Raw genomic sequence first — 21,476 nt, 5'->3', positions numbered from 1 at the left:
ACAAGTTTCCCACAAAGTGATGGCTGAAGGGTCAAAAGAGGCTTATTTTGGCAATAATGGAACTGTAGCCCTTGTGATTTTTACACAGGACTAACACACTGAGGAGTCAGGGAGTCCAGCACTACTGCTTCTGAAACACAAAAATTACAGAATTTCTGTAAATTCAAAGCAAAAATGGATTCACCTCTTATGTAAATGTGGCTGTGCAACTCTGGTCAGATGATAGAGGTGATTTTCCACGCTCTCCCAACAATGTACCAGAAAATGTCTCCTAAAAGAGACTCTTTAATTGATATTTAAACCTATATATATATATATGTACACATACATATATATACACATACATATATATATTTTTTTATAATTCATTAAGAAATTTAGTGGAAAAAGTCAATTTCTAAGCATTAAAACTGGCGAGGACAGGAGCAGCCTTCCACCTGAATGTAGAAGGACATAAAAATTTTAGAGTAAAATATTTATTGAAGGTATTATGTGGAAACCTACCTACAATTACAGGAAAAGTCCTCAATGACCTAAAAATTCCATGCTCCTGAAGAGACAAATGCTGGTGATTGAAGAGGTAAAAAATGTCCTTTGCAATAAATTAGGTGTTGGAAGCAGTGATCATGCTTCTTCCACAGATGGCAGTGGCCAAGTGCTCATGAGGAAATCAGCTTATAAATGGGAAAGGAGAAAAATGGCAACGGAAGAGAAATGTGTGAGGAACCTGGAGGGGAAAGGTGAAAGGAAAATGAGTTGTACAGTGTGAAGGCAGGGAGACAAACCTTGTGATAAGGGAGAAGCAGAAATTTCCTAGGCAGGTAAAAATAGCCAGAAATATCAACAATTATCTGAGCCTAGTATTAAATAATGAGCATTGAGGAGGTTTTAGCCTCCTTGAAGCCTCCCTCTCTCACCACCTGCCCATGGCCCTGGAGCACCATTTTGGCTCAGTCTGTCTCTGGTCTTGCTTTTTGCCCTGCCTCCTGAAAGAGCCTTGGACCATCCTTTTTGTAATCCATAAACATAAGGATTGGTGCACTGGAAACAGAAAACCAATCCAGGCCATTTTGACAATATTAACCATAACATGCCCTAAACCAAGCTTAGGATCTTTGGATCTTAGGTTATTCCAGTAGCCTTGCACTAAGGGTCACTGCAGATCTAGACAGATGAGTTGAACAAGCCTGTACCAAGATTTTTATCCAGCTTTGTATGAGTTATTTAACACTCCATGCATGTTTTGGAGGGTAAATGAGGGGTCTCTAAGGAGAATGTAGCATCTAATGAGTTGTAGCACAAAAACTTGTACTTTTCACAGCTTGGTGTGAACATTTCAGAGACTGGATTTTTCCACTGAGGTAATTTTTATTTCCATACTCCTATTTATTTGCTCCCAATTGATTGTAGTACCTCCTGTGTTGGCTTGTCCCGGAAGGGGTGTTGTATCTTAGATAGTAAGTTGAGTTGTAGTTGTTGTCCATTGAATTTGTTCTTGGCCCATTGTGAGGAAATAATAAATTCATCTTGTCAGTTCAATAGCACAGGACTACTTTGGGATATTCAGTGATTTAGCACCTACTTCCTGACAATTAAAAACAGTCATATAAATTAATTGTGAAGGTCACAAATCATATCTTCCATCAGGTCAGCATTCAAGCTGCAAAAAAAGAAGCCTCCACTTGCCTAACATTCAGCCAGCTGGAAGAGATGTTAGTTGTACACAGGAAAAACAAACAATATGGGAGTTTCTTATAGAAATTTGTTATGTACTAATTGTTCTACCCACATTTGCAACTTGTGCCAAGGTCAAAATGATTAGAAGTTGTGGGTCAGCATGAACACATGGATGAAACACACAGTTTATGTTGGGGTTTAACTTGTGGTGTGGATCAGAGTTTACAGCACTCACTGAGGCATAGAAATTTTATATTTACTGTCTCTCTGTGGCTTGACAAATCCTTGTGTGGATCAGACCAGCTATTTCATGCTACCACTAAACCACACCCTGATGCTGGACCACGGAGAACATCACAGCTCAGCCTCCAGAGGCTGATGGTTTTATAAATGATGGAAGAGCCACACTTAGCAGGAGGTTCTCTGGGATTGCTCAGATTCACCTGTGCTTGTGTCTGCTGATTTAAGTAAGGAATGCACCATGAAAGGTCAGAGAGGAACAAAAGACTTTTGGAACCATAGAATCAGAATGGTGTGGATTGGGAGGGACGGACCTACAATAACATCCATTTCCAACCCCCTGCCATGGGCAGGATGCTCCAAGCCCCATCCAACCTGGACTTGGACATTTCCAGGGATCCAGGGGCAGCCACAGCTTCTCTGGGCACCCTGTGCCAGGGCCTCCCCATCCTCACAGGGAAGAATTTCTTCCTAATATCCAAGACTCAACACAATTCTCTCCAACTTCCTTTACAAGTGTCCTTTCCTAGTGCTCTTCTGGCGTGATGTAAAGAGTGAACACAAATCCAGGTGTACTCATGGCTACAGAGTGGATTTTGAAACCTAGAGGCAGGCAGTCATCTGTAAGAAAATACAACTGAGATGATTCACTGCCATGTCATCTGAAGTCGTCTCCTTGTGCTTTTTCAGAAACTGAAGACCTGCTTGCCTTTAGAATCAGATTCTGTAAGGGATTTCATCAAGTGCCCTGTTACAAGTAAGCACAGGGGACTGATGGGGAGCAAGAGAAACACTTACATTAAAATAAGAAAAGTCCATACAAATACATGATTCATCACTCACACCATCAGAGATTAAAACACAGACATCTAATTGTTAGTATTTGCTTTCACAAAATAATAGGTAGAGCTTCTAGGTGTTATGTGAAGTACTCATGTTAGCTGAGGTTCCTTTTTATCACAAGAGCAGTTCAGACAGGCCCTCTGGTCCTTGTAGAAGGGAGCAGAACCTGTTATCTCCAGCAAACAGCTTTCCTGCAACTTTGGGATACACCTCCACCAAAAGTTTCTGTTTCAGCATTTAACCCCTGCTTTGCAACATTCATGCAATAAAAGCAGAAATGAAAGAGTGAAGTTTTTAAGTGAAACATGCTCCTCTTCAACAGGTCATGCTTTAGCTGAACATAGCCTAACTGGATGCAATTATTTGTCCTATTCTATTTAGAGGGAAGAAAAAAAGCTTATTCCTTCTAGTTTTACCTTCTATTGATGCTCTTTGTGTACTGGAAAGACTGAAAATACTGTCTAGTAACCAAGCAATGTCTTAGAGAACAAAGTCTGTGAGATTTCAAATGGAAAAATAAGACACATTTATTTTAGAAAGAGACACTGCAATATCAACCCACATTTACAAGAAATCAGCTCAGAGGCTGGTGGGGATGATTTGGATGCAGTGAAGACAAAGAGGCAATGGGCAGGAACTGATCCCAGCAAGTTCCACCTGGACAGGAGGCAGAACTTCTTTACTGAGCAGTGACCCAGCACTGAACTGATTGTCCAGAGAGGGGTCAGAGTCTCCCTCACTGGAGATATTCCAGAACTGTCTGGACACAACCCTGTGCCCTGAGCTCTGGGATGACCCTGCTTGAGCAGGGAGGAGGGACCAGACGAGCCACTGTGGTCCCTTCCAGCTCGACCCTTTCTGTTGTTGCTATTTAAGGAGTTGGGAAATCCAATTAAAGTAACTTCCCTCTTTAAGGTGAAGGAGGTTATTTAAGGATTGCATGGACAAACTGCATTTTCTTGGCTGAGCTTTCAGCTTCAGGAGAGAGAAGGGTCTGCTGACTCGAAGAATTGAAGTTAATGTTTAGTTTAAAAAATGTTTTTACCGCAACACCACAGAAATGGGATAAATGTTATCAAAAAAAACTTAGCTCGAAGATCAGGAGTTCTAGGAAATATTTCTGTCACAATGTGGAGGCAAGATGCACCTTATTCCATCTCCCTGGTCCCCATAGTTGTGTCTGCAAGAGGCGCATGCACCAAGAAGAAAATTGAAGATTAGCATGCACCCAAGTCATGCTTTGTAAATCCAAATTGACTGAGGAATTCATGTGGCTCAGACTTCAGTGAACTGAGCTCAGAGTCTTAAAAAACATCAGCCTCTTCTAGGAGACATCCTGAACCTGATTTGAACCTGCAGCAAACATGACCAAAAAGGGTATTTCCATTCACCTGGCCTATTTAGCCAGGTATTTTAGGTAACTTCCTTTAACATGGAAACAATTGCCTTTGGAAGTTTCTATTTCTTCTGGAAAATAAATAGAAAAAGCTTGTAGATATGGAGCTGAGGGAGTATAGTTGGTGGTGCTGGTATAGTGGTGAACGTGGCAGTGCTGGGTTAGTGGTTGGACTTCAGGATCTTAGAGGTCTTTTCCAACCTTAATGATTCCACGAGTCTGTGATTGAAAAGGAAAACATTGCAGGTTAGGTCAGGTACAGAAATGCACTGAGTGTGTCTGGTCAGTTGAATGCCACTCTTAATGATGCTAAAGGGCATTCTGTAAGAAGATTATTAAATGCACATTCTTTCTCACTCCTTAGGTAAGATACTGCCCAAGTAACCCCTTTATTTCTTATTTTTATCCTTCCAGAAGCTCGAAAATCTGCCATAACTGTTCACATTTATTTACATAAAGTTTGTGATATGTCACAAACGTCCTATTTAGATGGAAAGCTGGATAAAAAAATCCACCAGCTATTTAAATGACAAATATGTAATGTTACTTAGTAGATCCAGGTGTGCAACAATATTTGTCAAAGAACACCCTCACTCCTACCTTTGCATTAATAGCCACCAGGATTGGAATAAAGCAAATAAGGAGACATAAGGGAATTTCCTGAAGAGGAACAGTTCAAGATGTGTGCATTTTGATTGCTTTATGCAATGCAGCTGGATGGACACATAAAGGCATTTGAAAGGAGATGTTGGAGGTGGATGTTTCCCATCACTTGGAAAGCCTGTGCCAGAAAGAAGGCAATCAGAAAAAATGGGAATGACAGACAGCCATTGACATGGCAGCTGCTTCTTCTGGGAAATACATCAGACCAAAATTTAGGACCTCCCATGTACAGAGTTTCCACTCTGTAGTGAAGTTGGGCTGAAAGATCCTGACCTTGTTTCCATGATTTAACAGGACAGACCTTCTGTGCTCTCCACAGAGACTGGGTATGTATGGACCCAAGGCATGGCTACTCACAATTCTTCCCTTGGAGAGGAGAATATCCAAATTTTCTGAAGCAATGCCCAGACCCAAATATGACACACACCAAAGCCCATTTCAACAAGCAAAAACTGAGGAAGTAAGTCAGGCCAAACTGGGTTTTCCCAAAAGGTCCAGTGAGCAAAATAATCCAGTACCACCCCTTGGATAAAGCATCTTCTTCCTGGCAGTTTGTGTTGTCAGTCCTTTTAGCTTAAATTTGGCAATATCTGAAGATAATCTGTGACAGATTCAGTCTCGCTAGTGGTGAGAGAGAAATGTTTCATTTATCTAGGAGAATAAATATTACAGTGCATAAATATTGGAATATAATTTCTTCAGTATCCTTATTTCTGTGTAAATCACCTGTACATGTCTGGGGGCCATTCTGTAGTTGCTAGGCATTAGTTCACCTCACTGGGAAAATAGCTAAATTATTCTTCCTGGCCAAAGAAAAAGGAAAAAGACATGGATCAATACTCTACCAGTACAGATTGTGTGTGTCTGTGTGTGTATGTATCTGCATAAGATCTAAGCTATAAAATAATAACCTCAGAAAAAGTCCTGATTGAATGGACTTGGCCCATTTTAAATTCTAAACACTATTAAAAGGCTCTTTCCTGATAAGATTTCAGCAAGGAAACTTTTCTGCACCCCTGAAAGATCTTAACATAAGGGTTGCACATATGTCATGTGAGATCTTCACTAGGAGAAACTTTATGCAATGAATACACAAGATATTCTTGGCTGAGCTATGAGTAAAAAAAAAAACAATTAACTTTGCTCATTAATTTGTCCTTTTTTAATCACCTCCTGAGCAAATGTAGGAGCTGACAGGTCCTCACAACCAAACCTGGCTGTGTGTCCTATCCTGTGGTGCACTAAGGATGAGTGATAGCTTTTTAACAAAGCTCTGTTTCCTCTCTTTGAGCTGCTCAAATGAAATACAGTTGCTGTGAAGGAAAAAAACCACATTTGTGCTTATTTTAGCTTTGCCACTCGCAGGCTTGATTATGTGATAGACGAGTTTTTCTTTCTAAATACTTTGGTTTCCCTTCCAAATGCACAGACTCATTTTCAGGGAGAAAAAGCTGTGATAAGTTTAAACTTAGTTTGGATAATGTAGGTATATGAAAGGTATAACTCTACTTTTATATTAGAGAATTTTTAACTGGACTTAGGAACAGAGAAAAGGTCATGGCACTGCCTTGTACCAGAATAGAAGTACCTTAAAAAAAAAATAACTGAGTTTTTAAAATGTCATAGCATGTGAGCAGTTTTCCAGCAGTATCTCACCAGGACAGCAGCCCAGCTCAGCATCATCTCCCACATCTCTATATTAAGCTGGTTTTTATACCCAAGGACTGACACAGCATTTTATTGCTGTACCCTGGCACTACTTCTTCATGAGCAATTAGTCAACTACTACAATATCATCCCTCTTTTTCATAGATACAATTTTTCATTAAATAAAAGCTCCTGATGTACAATTTTGCCCTGTTTTCTGACTGCTGGATTAACAGAGGTGAATTTGGTTGCATCAATATAATATTTTATCCACAAAACTTTGAGGACTCAAGACAAATTTTGACAAGCAATGCGACTCTCAAGAGCAAGACATCATCCAAATGTAAACTAAGTGAAATTTAATTTTCTCCTCCATTTGTGAGAAAGTTTACAAACTAAGCTTTTTAAACCGTGTAATAGATTTGGTCTCTGACCTATTTCCATTGTCTGAGCTAAGGGGAACATTAAAAAAAAGCAATCATTCAAAATAAAAAATGGAACTGTTCTCTTCAAATTTCTCTTTTTAGTAATTACAGCTTTCCTCTTTACCGATTATGAATATCCTTTTTACATATAAAGAAGTACAATAGTTTCCTTTTTAAATAAAAGTTTGCAATGAGAACTTGTGCTCTGAGAATGAATACTTCACTGTGAAATTAAAAAAAAAATGTCTCCAGGTTGTCGAAAGAGATTCTTTTTGCTTATCACAGCCTATATGAAGAGAGGTGATTTTCCATGTTTTATTTGCAATGCAAAATTATTTACTCTTTGGAAGAAGAGCTACAACTTGAAAATATTGACTACAGGAAACACAATTGAGAGTCACTGTTCCTCACTACATGCAGCAAACCAGGCTCTGTGAGATTTTCTTGAAGGCTGTTTCCTTTTTAAAATACATACAGGCAGTGAGAAGTACAACTGAATGGCTGAATAAGCTGGTTTGTATTAAAAACTGGGAAAAAAAACCCAAAAACAAAACCACATGCAAGCCAGCATTTCACCATTTCACACACAGAAGTACCCTGGGAAATTGAAATCGCTGTATTGACCTGAACTTTTTCCCTCCCATAGTGGGTGTGACGATGTGTTCACGTTTCTTTTTTCTTTCTTTTTTTTTTCTTTTGCTATATCTCCCAGATCCACAGAATTAGTCGGCTCCTCAGAGGGCAAACACCCATTATCAAGCTCTCACAGCCACCTGCTCTCCAGCAATGCCTCCAGACTTTGACACCAACATGAGGTTCAAGTTCTCGATCCTGGCGCTTTTTCTGGAAGTTATTGTCATTGTTTTGTATGGGATATTCGTGGATTATGACACAAATTCTTCTGCTGCAGGATTATACCCACGTAAGTACTTCTGTCTATGATTTATAGAAGCTGAAATTTCTTTAAACTGATCCTAAGCAAGATTTCTGAATAACATACGAGACCTATTGATAAAGAAAGGAAAAGAAAGTTGTGTTTTGAGGCAAACACGTTTTTCTGAGGTGTGAAAGCAGCAGGCTTCAATGAAAAAGCCAAACATGTAAAATTCTGCAAGTACTTCATTGCTGAGAAGTTTACTGTTCTGGGAGAGAAGAGACTGGGAAATTGTTCTAGTGTTTGCACAGCAGGTTAGGACTTGGTGAACGGTGTGTTACTTTGAAATATTTCAGCATTTTCCAGAGACAGATGGGGGTGTTTCTTGCCAGACCTTCTATCCTGATTACTGTATTTAATAACTAAAATGAATGGAATGTTTCATTACTACCATCCAGGTTTGGAAAAGATGTCTTGTGACAACATGGAAATTGAGCTGTATATGCATCATTGTTATAAAATGTTTGTCCAAAAAGGGCCAGAGTTTTGGCAACAAGATGGATCATTCCCTGCTATCTTCCAAAGCAGTGGCTCCCTTAGGTAGTAATGGTTTAGCCTGAAAATGTTTCTGTTGATTTGTTGCTCTGCAAATACTTGGTGAAGATCAGAAAAAGCTCTTGGCCTGAGAAGTAGTTGCTCACTTCTCTCACCCCCTCCTCCTCATTCAAAGATAAAACTATTGTGAATACATAGAAAACAGAATTTGCAGAGCTGCAAACTGTGTTTTCCTGGCAGTATTGAAGGTTTGTTGCTCAGTTTTTTGGCTCTGAGGCCTCAGTGACTTGCAAGGTATCCCTGATTGCAATGTGCTTGATGAGGATCCTAGAGTACAGAACTCCCTGCCTGCAGGTAGCACCTGTGTAACTTTGCATGTATCCCTCTTTTTCTCTCATTCTAGCTGTCCTTTCCGTGGCTGTTATGGGGGAATGGTATCTCAGGTTGGAGTAGTCTTGTGTTGTGTATTCTCACAGAGAGCATTGTCTGGGTCAGAGGACAGCGAATGAGGGCATTATTCAGCTCCAGATGCAATCAGCTGATGGAGGGGCTAATTACTCACAGAATCCCTGAGATAAGGCAACCTAGGCTGTGCCAGAGCCCCCTCTCTGTGACAGTTTGGCCATGTCAGTGATGTTCATAGAGCTAAAGGAAGAGACCTTGGGTTTGGGTTGGAAGGGACCTTAAAAATCATCTCATTCCATCCCCTGCCATGGGCAGGGACACTTTCCACTATCCCAGGTTGCTCCAAACCCCATCCAACCTGGCCTTGAACACTTCCAGGGATCCAGGGGCAGCCACAGCTTCTCTGGGCACCCTGTGCCAGGGCCTGCCCACCCTCACAGGGAAGAATTTCTTACTAATACCCAATATAAATCTCTCCTCTTTTAATTTAAAACTGTTCCTTCTTGTCCTATCATTATCTGCCCGTTTAAGATGTCACTCTTCCACTTTTTTGCAACCCCCTTTAATACTAGAAGATGCTTTAAGGTCTCCCCAGAGCCATGTCTTCTCTTGTGCTGAACAAGAACAGCTCTCTTGCTGTTGTCATATTAAACCATCCCAACTGTATTGAACTGTCTAAGTTCCTAAATTAGGTGGCCTTATCTAGATAGTGTATTGGGAAGTACTCTTGGTCCACTGTCACCCAGGAGGTGATTGTTGGCTTAGGCAAAAGTTATGCCAGAACCCACATGAATAATTTTGACAGCACAGGTAATTGTACTGACAGTACAATACAGGTCTTTAGATGTAATTTACCCAGTTAGAGCTCACCTATGCTTATTTCTTCATTAATATCAGTGTCTAAAAGTGTGGGAAGAATTTCCTGCTGTTTCCCATGCCTCCCTGCACAGGCAGTGTATGGCTGTGTTATCCCTGCACACTTGTCCCTTGGCTGCCCACACTATTGACCTGTGAGCATCCCTCTGGAATGGTTTGGGCTCATGCAAACTGGCATGGCTTTAGGCATAGCATAAAGGATAAGGGGCTGCTCTTAAGGTGGGAGCAGTGTTTTAGGAGAGAAGAACACATATTTCTTTTGGCCAGGCTGTTCAGATTACCAGTAGAGACATAAAGCAAGCAAACACCACCAATGCCATGTTGAATTTTTAGATGCTGACCTCACAGAGGTAATTTCCAACAAGGAATGGGAATAAAAGTAGATTTTCACAGTACCTATATGTTCACTTTTAGGACCCCTTACTCTCAAATTTATCTATACAAAGTGCAAATAAAAGTGCAGTTTGCCTGAGGACTTGGCAGAAGTTTAATGCTATGGTTGTATAGGTGTATTAGGAAATATCTTGAGCCAGGACTTCCCTTGAGTCCCTAAAATAGTGGGTTTAAACTGTTTCCCATGCTATGCCTTAGGATATTAACCTGTCCATACCTCAGAGATTTAGCTCTTTCATCCAGGAGGTAATTTATATTCTCAGGACTGCAATGCAAGGCCTGATTTTGTATGCCTTAGACACCTCAACACCATGAATTCAAGCTGTTTAAGTGGCTTTGGACAGAAGAAAAATAAAAAAAAATAGTGGAGGATCAACATAGCTTTGCACTCAGGTAAGGAGGGCTAAGCTGAGATCATTCCCAAAGCGTAGCTTTGCATCATAATTTATTTGTGGTGGATACAGGTACAGGCTTGGCAAATTGGATGGACAGTTTCAGCTGTGTTGTGCCACTGGAATGGGAGAACCCGGGGGTGTGGTGGTTCTCAGAGCACTACAAGAGGATTTCTTTCGTGTTGGCATCCTGTACACATTGTCCTGTGAGCATTCATGACTCATGGTTAGGGAAACTTTTGCATCCCTCTTGTTCAGAGTTCTATGGTTTACAACTTCCGACCAAGCAGGATCAGTTTTAGAGTATTTCACAAGCATCTTTGTGTTGGGACTGACCACCTTGCAGTGGAGTTATTTTGCTGCTCTTGGCCAGCCTTGCAGAATTCTGTGTAGTGGCTTTGTTCAGGATCTGCTGAAGTTTTTTTCCCAATCTTTATTTTCCTCTCTCACCGATGTGCTATGCTTTGTCAAACACAACTGGTTAATGAAACAGTTCAGTTCAAATTATGCTGTTTTCTTCATCATTTAAAGTCATTCCAGACCTGCTCTTCTTTAAAATAATGCATAAGAGGTAATTAAAGTTCAAGGTACAGGCTAAACTAGGAGTTTTTCCTCAACACCCATGAATTAACCTATTTTTAACCAAGACTTTAAACCATTTTTGTGAATAAATCCAGACAGCTTTAAAATGTCCAGCCTGAAGAGGAAGCAAAAGGGTTGGAGGTGTTTGTGAACCACCTGCATTTCTATAGAATCATAGAATGGCCTGGGTTGGAAGGGACCTTAAAGTTGATCATCTAATCCCAAGACAACCATCAATGCTGTTTCTTAAATGCAAAGTAAAGGCTCTTACTGCTTATTTCAGTGCTAGGGCAGGGCTGGAATATGACACTGCAAATATAAAAGAGTTTATTGGGAATCTTCAGTAACTTCTTATACTTCTGGGCCCTCTTTTGGCCAAGCGTGGAAATGCAAAACAGGAATGCTTCAGGTAACGGGAATTGCGACTTCAAGCCAAATGTTATCCTAACCAGCTGACGTTTTTCATGCTTATTGGCATGCAAGAGCAAGGAAATAAAAATTATTAAAAACAGTCTCTCTATACTGGAGGTTCTTACTAACAGTAAAATCAGACAAAAAGTTGCAATTACAGGACTCAAACCTGTCTGGTTTAGAGTCAATTAAATTAAATAATGCTCAAAAGTAAAAAAAAAAAAAAAAAAAAAAAAAAAAAAAAAAATTAAAGTATCCATGTTGTGGTAATAGATTCAGTTTGTATTAAATGGGGAAAAAAAAGAAAATTAAAGTAATAACTTTAAAAAGTAGAAAATAAATAACTAATCATATTTTGACAAAATCCATATTCCTAAAAACAACCAAATATTTGAATGATGACTAATTGTATGCTGATTAACTCTATTAATTCTTAAATTTAAACTTTGCCTTAAAATTAATTTTTCTTTTATCCATGTAAAAAGATCAATGTCTTGGACAGTAATTTTTAGGGATCCCAAGCATTGCTGTGCACTGGGACACCTAGCAGTCACCCAAACAAGTCCCATGTACAATTTTGGAGTTAGTCAGGACACACTGGCTCTGACCACCTTTACTGGAAGGGGAACTTAACTCTTCTGTAAGGACAGGAAGCTGTGACAACTTTCCTGGTAGCTTCACAAAGAGAGGACGGTGCCAGACACAAATAAATTTGCAAATACAGAGATCCAGTGGCTTTCCATAATGAAATAGGAATCAATACAATCAATAATTAAGTGTGGCATTTTCCAGACATTCAGTTTGCAGCTGGTAGACTGGTCATGAAGTGCTAAGAATGCATAACTGGAGTTTGGAACTCTTTTCTACTCCAGCTGCCTGTGTCCCTAGTTTTTCACCCTTCACAGCCACTCTTCACAGTCCCTACACAGACGTGTTTCCCCTTCAGACTTTCAGGATGTCCATGTGATGATATTTGTTGGATTTGGTTTCCTGATGACCTTTCTGAAGAAATATGGATTCAGCAGTGTTGGTTTCAACATGCTCATCGCTGCCTTCGGTCTCCAGTGGGGAATTCTGATGCAAGGATTTTGGCACATGAAAGGAGGGAAAATTCCTATTAACATCGAAAGGTATATGTGAATTTACAAAAATTGATATTTCTATCCCTGAAGATATCAGGAGAAGCCATAAACCACAGCACCTATGGGGGTCAGACTTTCCCTAAATTTCATTAAGCCTTACTGTCCACCTCTCCACATCCTTCTGCCCTTCACCATTGAGGGGGCCACTCCTGGGCCAAGGTAACCAAAGTTTGTGAAGAAATTTGAGGTGCTACATGAGGTGTGGGAGGTGTGGGTCCTGTAGAGAGGTTGCTTTGAATCTCTTAAGCTGTGGAGGCTGGAAGATTTCCAGCAGTAGCACAGCACATCCTGCATCCAGCAGGCATGGAAGGATCTGTCTTTCCACCACACATGGGGTCACAGAAGAAAGGCTGGAGCAGCATGTCTATGCACTCACAAGGTTTTCTCTTACTTCTCAAGGAATGATTTTCATGAGCATCACACTCCAGCAGGGTCTGAACACCAATCAGGATAAGAGACCTCATGGGCAATGTCTCTGAGCACATTTAATGCCCCTCCTATTCACCTGTCCTGCCTCTACCAATGTCTCAGAGTGTTTTCCACATGTGCAGTTCTGTTTTCTGAGACAACGTGTAAACAATTTTGAAATGAACAGCATCCAAACATTACTGAGAGGAAAGCAGGAATGATACAAGCAGCTCCCTAATGCTTAAAGGCAGGCATTTTCAGAGGGACTCACAGGTTAGTGCCTCTCTGTGCTCTAAGGTTTTATCAATTTCTGGTTTTATTTACCTTTGCCAATCCCCAAAACATATTAACACTGGTGCTGCCTGACAGCTCATGCAAGGATGATGCACAGAGAGAGACAGGTGTGCAGGGCTTCCAGGATTATATAAACCATCTGACCAGAGACCTCTCTGTCAGCTTTGGAGCCTAGGTGGCAGTCAGGGCTGGAAATTGATGGGGCTGGAGCGTGTCCAGAAAAGGGAACGGAGCTGGGGAAGGCTCTGGAGCACAAGGATGATGAGGAGCAGCTGAGGGAGCTGGGAAAGGGGCTCAGCCTGGAGAAAAGGAGGCTCAGGGGGGACCTTGTGGCTCTGCAGAGCTCCCTGACAGGAGGGGACAGCCAGGTGGGGTCGGGCTCTGCTCCCAGGGAACAAGGACAGGACAAGGGGAAATGGCCTGAAGGGACAAGAAGAAATCACACCAAGGGAGGTTTAGTTGGATATTAGGAAAAATCTCTTCACAGAAATGATGGTCAGGCATTGCAACAAGTTGCCCAGGAAAGCTGTGGAGTCACCATCCCCAAAAAAGTTTTTAAAAAACCTGGAGATGTGTCACTCAGGGATATGGTTTAGTGGTGGATTTGGCAGTGCTGGGTAAAAGGTTAGACTCAATGGTCTTAGAGACCTTTTCCAATCGAAATGATTCTGTGATTCCATGACATCCCTGCACATCCCAATACACTTCTCATCTGCCTTTTCATCATAATTTCAGCCAGCTAAGCACATGTGTGGTATAAGAAGAAACCTTCTACACTTACTCTTCACTAGCTGGTAAAATCCTTACAAAATCCATCTGGAAAGGTTTGATTTAAGTTTTATTCACAAAGATGAGCTTGATAATTTTGTATCTGAAGAGTTAAAGCTCTCTAATTTCAATCATTTCATTTTAATGGCATGTTGGATACTACAGATTTTTTAACTAATTTTCCTTTTTTAATGTGTTTTGGTTTTTTTTTTCTTAACTACAGCATGATAAATGCTGACTTCAGCACAGCAACTGCTTTGATTTCTTTTGGAGCACTCCTGGGGAAAACAAGTCCCATTCAGATGCTGATCCTGACTCTTCTGGAGATCACCATCTTTGCATGCAATGAACATCTAGTAACCAAAGTATTACAGGTACAACTATTTAGCAATCATTGTTTTCTCTTTAAAACAAGTGCTTTCACTTTGTAATACTTCCAGTTTGCTTATGCTAGGCTCTGGTTTCTACCACAGAATTAAACCATTAAGTCCTCCAGACATCTCGTACATCAGACATTTGTCTTTAAGCTGTGTAAATTATTTTGGGTCTCTATTACAGGCCACAGATGTTGGAGCTTCGATGACTATCCATGCTTTTGGAGCTTATTTTGGTTTGGCTGCAGCTTTCGTCTTGTACCGTCCTGGTCTGTCAAAAAAACATGAAAATGATGAATCCACCTATCACTCAGACATGTTTGCCATGATTGGTAAGTGAAGTAATATCGAGAGCTGATCAGCTGTTCTTCCCTCATCCATCTCTGTTTTTTTCTGACTGCCTATTATTATGGTACATTCATTTTCCTAAATACACTTCTGGAGGCAAATTCCTTTTTGTCTCATGCAAGCACCATATTTTCAGTGGCACACATACTTTTCCTTGCTTCCAAGGATGTAAAGATCAAATTAAATATGTGTTTTCACTGTGCCTTAGTGGTGACTTCCTTTTTGTTAAATCTTGTGCTTTTCAACAGTATTTCCAAAGCAATTGTCCATAATTAAAAGGATTGATTTATGCCTGCCATGGTAACGAATGTCAGACACCATATATCTATCTGTCCATGAGAACTGTGCATAGAGCAATTCACCAGCTAAAACTTTCAGTTGTATTGACAGATGATACAGGAGTTGCATGTGAATCGTGTTGCCCATGCATCCTGTTCTGGCTGGGGTTTCACAGTGGTGCTGGGCTCTGACAGTGAGTGGGGCATGACAAGGAGTCATTAAAGCCTTCCAGTAAGGTTCCACAGGAGACCATGCATCAAAATTCCAGCTGCCAGTGTCAAAATCTCCTGCATATTCTATTATTTCTCCCAGAATTTTGTCTATTCCATGTTTCTCGTTAATCATTGTCCTCATTTCTTGTAGCACACTCTGTTGTATTAGCCCTTGTGACTAAAATAGCTTTTGCTTTGTTTTGACTTCTATTCACCCAGGTACCCTGTTCCTTTGGCTTTTTTGGCCCAGTTTTAACTCTGCCATTGCAAATGGTTCAAAAGCCCAGGGAACAGCCATTATCAACACTTATTGCTCCTTGGCTGCCTGTACCGTCGTAACATTCGCCCTCTCCAGCCTGGTGGATAAAAGAGGCAAATTCAGTATGGTAAGAATCACATCATAACCCTCATTAAATCGAGCCAACCTTCTCAAATAAGCATGAGAAAGCAGATTCCCAGTGTCCATCTATCTGTCCAGGCTATCTGGAGCCTTTCCCCATATTATGGCCAGAATTAGAGCTATTATATTTGTAAAATCTCTGAAGTCTGATGAGAAGTGGGTGAGGTTGCTGGGGGGCTCACTCCGAAGAAAAGGAGGCTCAGGGAGGATCTTCTCACTCTCTACAACTCCCTGAGGAATAAAGGTGGAACCAGGTGGGGCTTGGTCTTTTCTTCAAATACCAAGTGACAGGATGAGAGAAAACAGCCTCGAGTTGCATCAGGGCAGGTCTAGACTGGATATTAGGAGAAATTTCTTCACAGAAAGGGTTGGAAAGCAGTGTAGTAGTCTGGGAACATGGTGGTTGTACTGGTTTGATGGTTGGATTTATTAATCTGAAAGGTGTCTTCCAGCCTTAATGGTTCTCTGATGATTCTCTCTTGTCCACGTAACCTGCAGGACCTTAGAGACATTAGTCCAGTGTTCAGGTGGACTTTTGGATCTTATTCCAAAGATGTTCCTACTTGAACATTATTAAAAAACCCAAAATAGTTCTCTCAAGGAAATGACCCATTCCCTGGAAATCTCAGTGCAGCTGCACAACAAACAAAACCAAACCAGCTTCTATCCCCTTGCCCTAAAATCCACCTCTGTCCCCACCCACTCCTTCCCAGCAGCTCAGTTATTTGTCTGAGCCCAGCATGTGCAAGAGAGCCTTTGGGGGCACTCAGCCCTGAAAGAAGCCTCTGCTCCTCATGTGTCACCTCTGCCTTGCTCTGTGTCCCCTCTGCAGGTTCTCATTCAAAATGCCACCCTGGCAGGAGGAGTAGCCGTGGGTACCTGTGCTGACCTGGCAATCCACCCTTTTTCTGCCATGTTCATTGGGGTCATTGCTGGAATTGTCTCTGTCCTTGGATTCCAGTTCCTGACTGTAAGTATTGGGGAGCCAGCTCTGCTCCCATTTTTATTTCTCTTTGGCTTTCCTTGAGCTCCCTTGGTTTGCTACAAAGGAAGGATAGATACAGCACACTCCAGGTAATGGTGACTTTTAATAGTGATTTGATTCTTGAACTTCTGCTCTTTCTTTTGCATATCCATCTAGAGATCATGGAAGACTATAAACTCACTATAAATTTCCTATTTCCCCTCATTTCAGCCTGTGATGGCATCCAAGCTGAAAATTCAAGACACTTGTGGAGTTCATAACTTACATGGTTTACCTGGAATTCTGGGAGGTATTGCTGGCATCATAGTAACTGCAATAAAAACAGAGGAGAGGTGAGTTATAGAGAGATGAGAGAAAGAAGTTTTTTTTATTTTTGAAGGTCTGTTCTAATTTGCTACCTTCTTTGGATCTAATTATGATTTTTTTTTCAGAAGTGTGTCATTGATTTGATGTGAAGCGTTGTACTCTCATTTAATTTGGGTTCTTCTTGATCTCCTACCTTTAGCACGCTGCTTAAATGCCAAGCTTGTTACAGATTAAAAGCTCAAATAAAAATAAATTCATTAAAGCATCATAAAGAAACAGCACACTGAACCATTCAAACATAGAAAAGTATTTATTATGACTCTACAATTACACTTCTGGGATTTGTAAGAGTTAAAAAAAAAAAAAAAAAAAAAAGGCAAAATGAGTTTTTTCCATTGTCTCATAAGACTCCAAAAAGATGAAATGCTGATCTTTTTGCAACAGGGAACATTCTCTAAATACAGGACATTAATAACCTTCTCAAAGAAGTTGTTTTCATCTGTAGCCTAAAACAAAGCTAAATTAAAGTCATTGCATACAGCAATGGCTGGATTTGTTGGACTCTATAATCTTGGAGATCTTTTCCAACCATAAAGATTCTAGAATATTTTCCTATGAGTCAACTTTTCCAGCATGCAGCAAGTACAATTGTGCTTGTAGTACAAAAGTACAATGTGTACAACTGTACAAGTTGCAAGACTGATCATCAGTCTCAAAGTGAAACAATTTTTTGATAGGTTTGGTTTTCTACTCTTTTCAGGAATGGTCACCCACTTACTCCTGCCATGCAGGCTGCTGCCCTGGGAAGTACACTTGGAATTGCACTGGTGGGAGGAGCACTCACAGGTCAGTGGGATGCTTATAGTGACTCAAACCACATGTGAATTTAGAGGCTTCTCCATGGAGAACTTAAATGTATAAACAATTTTGTGTGAATAATACAAAATCGAAATAATGGGGGTCCCAGTCCCAGAAACTCAAACATGGAAAAGCAGTTTTCCAATGTTTTTGTCTTCAAATGAAGTTCAGGTTCGTCAGGAAGGATTTCTTCACTGCAAGGGTGGTCAGGCATTGGAAGGGGCTTCCCTGGGAAGTTTGGAGTCCCCATCCCTGGAGGTGTCCAAGGAGTGACTGGCTGTGGCACTCAGGGCTCTGGTCTGGCTGATTAGATGGTGTTTGGTCTAGGACTGGACCTGATGATCTTGGAGGTTTTTTCCAACCTAAATATTTCTATGATTCTTTTATTTTATATCTTTTACTGAGTACATGCTCCAAAGATACTGATTTTATATCTATAGGAATAATGTGTTGTTCTGGGAGGAATTCTTCTCCAGATTCAGATACTTCAAATTCTGAGCAGTAACTAGTTTGAGATCAAGACATACTCAATGAGGTGTCACACGTTTCCATGTGTTTGTCAATACTTACAAACAAACAAACAAAAAATCAGCCTGAAATAGAAAATTTTGGTCTGAAATCTGGTCAATTAAAAACAAGCATTTATTTATGCTCTTATTCATGTTTGTATGAGAGAAACCTCTCAGAATAATTGACCTGATGTTCCAGGATAGTTGGATATTTCTGTAGATGAGGAAATCAGTCAGAAAACTTAGCTGACTGCCTAGGGCACATCTGAGGGACATTTATTTGGTCATTTTCTTCATGTTTTAAACTTCTGATGCTGGTTTTCCTGCAGGTGCTATTCTAAAGCTGCCCTTCTTGGGACAAGTATCTGACCAGAACTGCTTTGATGACTCTGCTTATTGGGAGGTAAGACACAACCTCCTTTTATTTTCATTATGTTGGAGGATGTGCAGCCACTGCAGCCCTGCTCTCCTGGGCTTTGTGGTTTGCAGACATGAATCAGAAAGGCTGCCTCTTCAAAACTCAAAAATGCTGATCTACCTCAGGCTGTGAATTTATCAAGGACACCTTCAGGATCATTTTTGGACTTCTTAGATAATCATGCCTTTTTCATTGGACTCACCTTGAACAAAAAGCAGAAATAGAGACAATAAACTGATGTCACAGTGGAAGCCTTTATCTGTCTATTATGTGCTCACTGTATTAGGTATCCTCTTCCTTATCAGAAACTGATAACATATTCTTAATCCAGGCAATCTGAACTTTATACTTTATTCCAGGGCAAACCCAAAAAGGCAAGGCAAGAAGTAATAGATGATATATATTCCTTGCAAATAAAATGTGAAATTAAAAGAAATTTTATTAGGTTTTTGTAATGATAATAATGATAATAAATAATTTTAATTCTAATAATTTTAATTAAACTCCTGCTATGAAGAAAACCCTAAGTTCATCCTTCAGTATCCAGAATTGATGGTTCATGTCAGTCTCTGCATAATATATGCAAATATAATTTCATTCTAGGCACATTTTAGTCTTCTTTTATGGCAAAAGCAAATCTGTCTGTCCTTAACTGAGCTCTCCTTTGTTTCTCATGGCAGGTTCCAGAGGAGGAGACAGTACCCGAAATTCACTCCAGCCACCGTGATGAGCGCAGCAGATTTGAAGCTGCCATGTAGAAAAATAATTAATCTGCAATATTTGTCCTAATGATGCTCTTTTCTGTTTCTAGTGCTAAGAAACAATGAAACAACATCCAAGTATTATCCCAACCACACCAGGTTTTTAAGAAAAGGCTGAAGATAGCTATATTTTTGTAAAAGAAAACAAGCTTGATTTTAGATTACTTAGTCATTATGCCAAGCTCAGGTGAATAAATTAAGTCCTTCTAATATATTTGTTCATCAGAAAAAGGCACCACAAACTGCTTTTTAAAATTATCTCTATTTTATCTTTTGCTGACACTGACAACAATATAGGTGTTGTAAAAAGCTTTGGGTTTCAAGATTACAGGATAATATATTTAATTGTGAGATTTCTGAGTTACATCCTTCAACTGTATAGGGGTAATCAAGAAGAAATGAATTTATATTTTATATTTTTTATATGGATTTGAACAAACTTTTCACCAGAGTATCCCAGCTTAACTTCTTAAGAAAGTGTGTCCTCTTTTCCGATGGAGGAGAAAATGTGGTGTATTTTGAAGTTTGATTGTGACAGGAAGCAAGATGTTGAAATAATTCTTATGGCAAAGCAGAGAATTCAGTGATTGATAAGGCAATATGAGTATTGATTCATTGTGAATATGTTTATTGAAAGGGAAAAGACAGTGAAATTGTAAAAAAATTCATAATTGTCATAGATGTATTTATTTATTGTCATTGATTTAGTTAGTTTCAAGGACATAATAAGGGAACTGAGCAGGAGCTATGAAAAGCAAGTGTTTGCATAATAGGTCTTATTTTATTCAATAGTGGATTGTAATATAATAGTAAGTGTAATAATAAGTGGATTGTAGCAGTGTTAATGTCAAGAAATATAACCTGAACTAATGCCAGCTCCAGAAAAATATGTATTGTTTGGAACTGATTGGAAAGAAGCTACGTTCAACCTACAGAAGCCACAAGTCACTGACTCTGAAGTCACTTTCTCCTAACAGAAGTAAAAGCAAAGAGAAGAAAACTGAAGCTAAATTAAGGAAAATTAATTGGAGAAGTGATGACAGTGGCTGCTGAGTTCAGAGACAAAAATTGAGGTAGCTGAAGGAGCTCCATGAGGTGCCTTCATGCATGGGATAATCCATGGAGAGACAATGGATGGGAAGTGGAAATCAAACAGAAGGAACACAGTGCCTCAATCCATCATTCACGGAAAGTTACTGCTGATGTCTCTGAATAACAGGCCAAAGTGGGTGAACTTTCAACCTTTTTTTTTATACTAGGAACTTCTTTCAAGTCTTGCTTATCAGACATAACAGGAAAACGCCTCTCATATTTCCATTTCTGCTGATGTACTTTTCCTTGAAAATCTTTAGAAAGATACTAGGCAGGGCTGTCCCATGTTATACCTGCTGTATACTGCTAGATATGTCAGATTTCTACCCATGAATAAAAATATATTTGTTGTATCACACTTTAGTTCAGATAAGCTCTTTTGCAGATGTGCAATGAATGACTCTTTTCCGGCTTGTTGGCTGTAAGATGTCCTTTATCCTCTCACAGCTGTCACACATTCATTTTCGTAAAAGCTGGGGAAACATTTCACAATGTAAATATTGCATTTGTAAATATTTTAGAAGTATTTTGTGCATAATTTACAAAGTGTTGAAGTACTTGAAAAAGATTCCATCTATGGACAGCCTGTAAAAGTCTTATCTTTAATACATGAATTTCTCCCCTCAAATTCCTACTTGGGAGTTCAGAGGGTCTTTAATTCACCTTAAAGAGGGTGAGGTAATTTCACTAGTTTTGAGTGCTGACCACACAGGAATACCTGAGTGAGGAAGCACCAAGCACTGGCAGTAAATCTTTGAATTATAGAATCCTTAAGGTTTGAAAGTAGTTCCAAGATCATCAAGTCCAGCCTTGGATGGATTATCATCACGGCCAGTAAACCACACTGAGAATGGTGTGTCTACTCACTTCTTGAACACTTCCAGGGATGGTGACTCCTCTGCTTCCCTTGGGAGCCAGTTCCAATGTTTAAGCACTCTTCCAG

General features: G+C 40.0%; 1 protein-coding gene across 1 annotated transcript; it reads left to right on the top strand.

The window, feature by feature from the left end:
• Window positions 1-7,604: 7,604 nt before the first annotated feature.
• On the top strand, window positions 7,605-20,891 carry RHAG (Rh associated glycoprotein). Its single transcript, XM_014872919.2, has 10 exons — window positions 7,605-7,813; window positions 12,326-12,509; window positions 14,215-14,365; window positions 14,550-14,697; window positions 15,424-15,590; window positions 16,437-16,574; window positions 16,800-16,921; window positions 17,656-17,741; window positions 18,592-18,665; window positions 19,361-20,891. The coding sequence occupies exons 1-10, from the start codon at window positions 7,678-7,680 to the stop codon at window positions 19,436-19,438; spliced, it is 1,284 nt and encodes a 427-aa protein (XP_014728405.2). The 5' UTR covers window positions 7,605-7,677; the 3' UTR covers window positions 19,439-20,891.
• Window positions 20,892-21,476: the final 585 nt, after the last annotated feature.

Source organism: Sturnus vulgaris, chromosome 3 (genome assembly GCF_052056855.1).
Source record: "Sturnus vulgaris isolate bStuVul1 chromosome 3, bStuVul1.hap1, whole genome shotgun sequence".
Classification (NCBI taxonomy): Eukaryota; Metazoa; Chordata; class Aves; order Passeriformes; family Sturnidae; genus Sturnus; species Sturnus vulgaris.
This window is presented reverse-complemented; position numbering and strand designations above follow the sequence as displayed.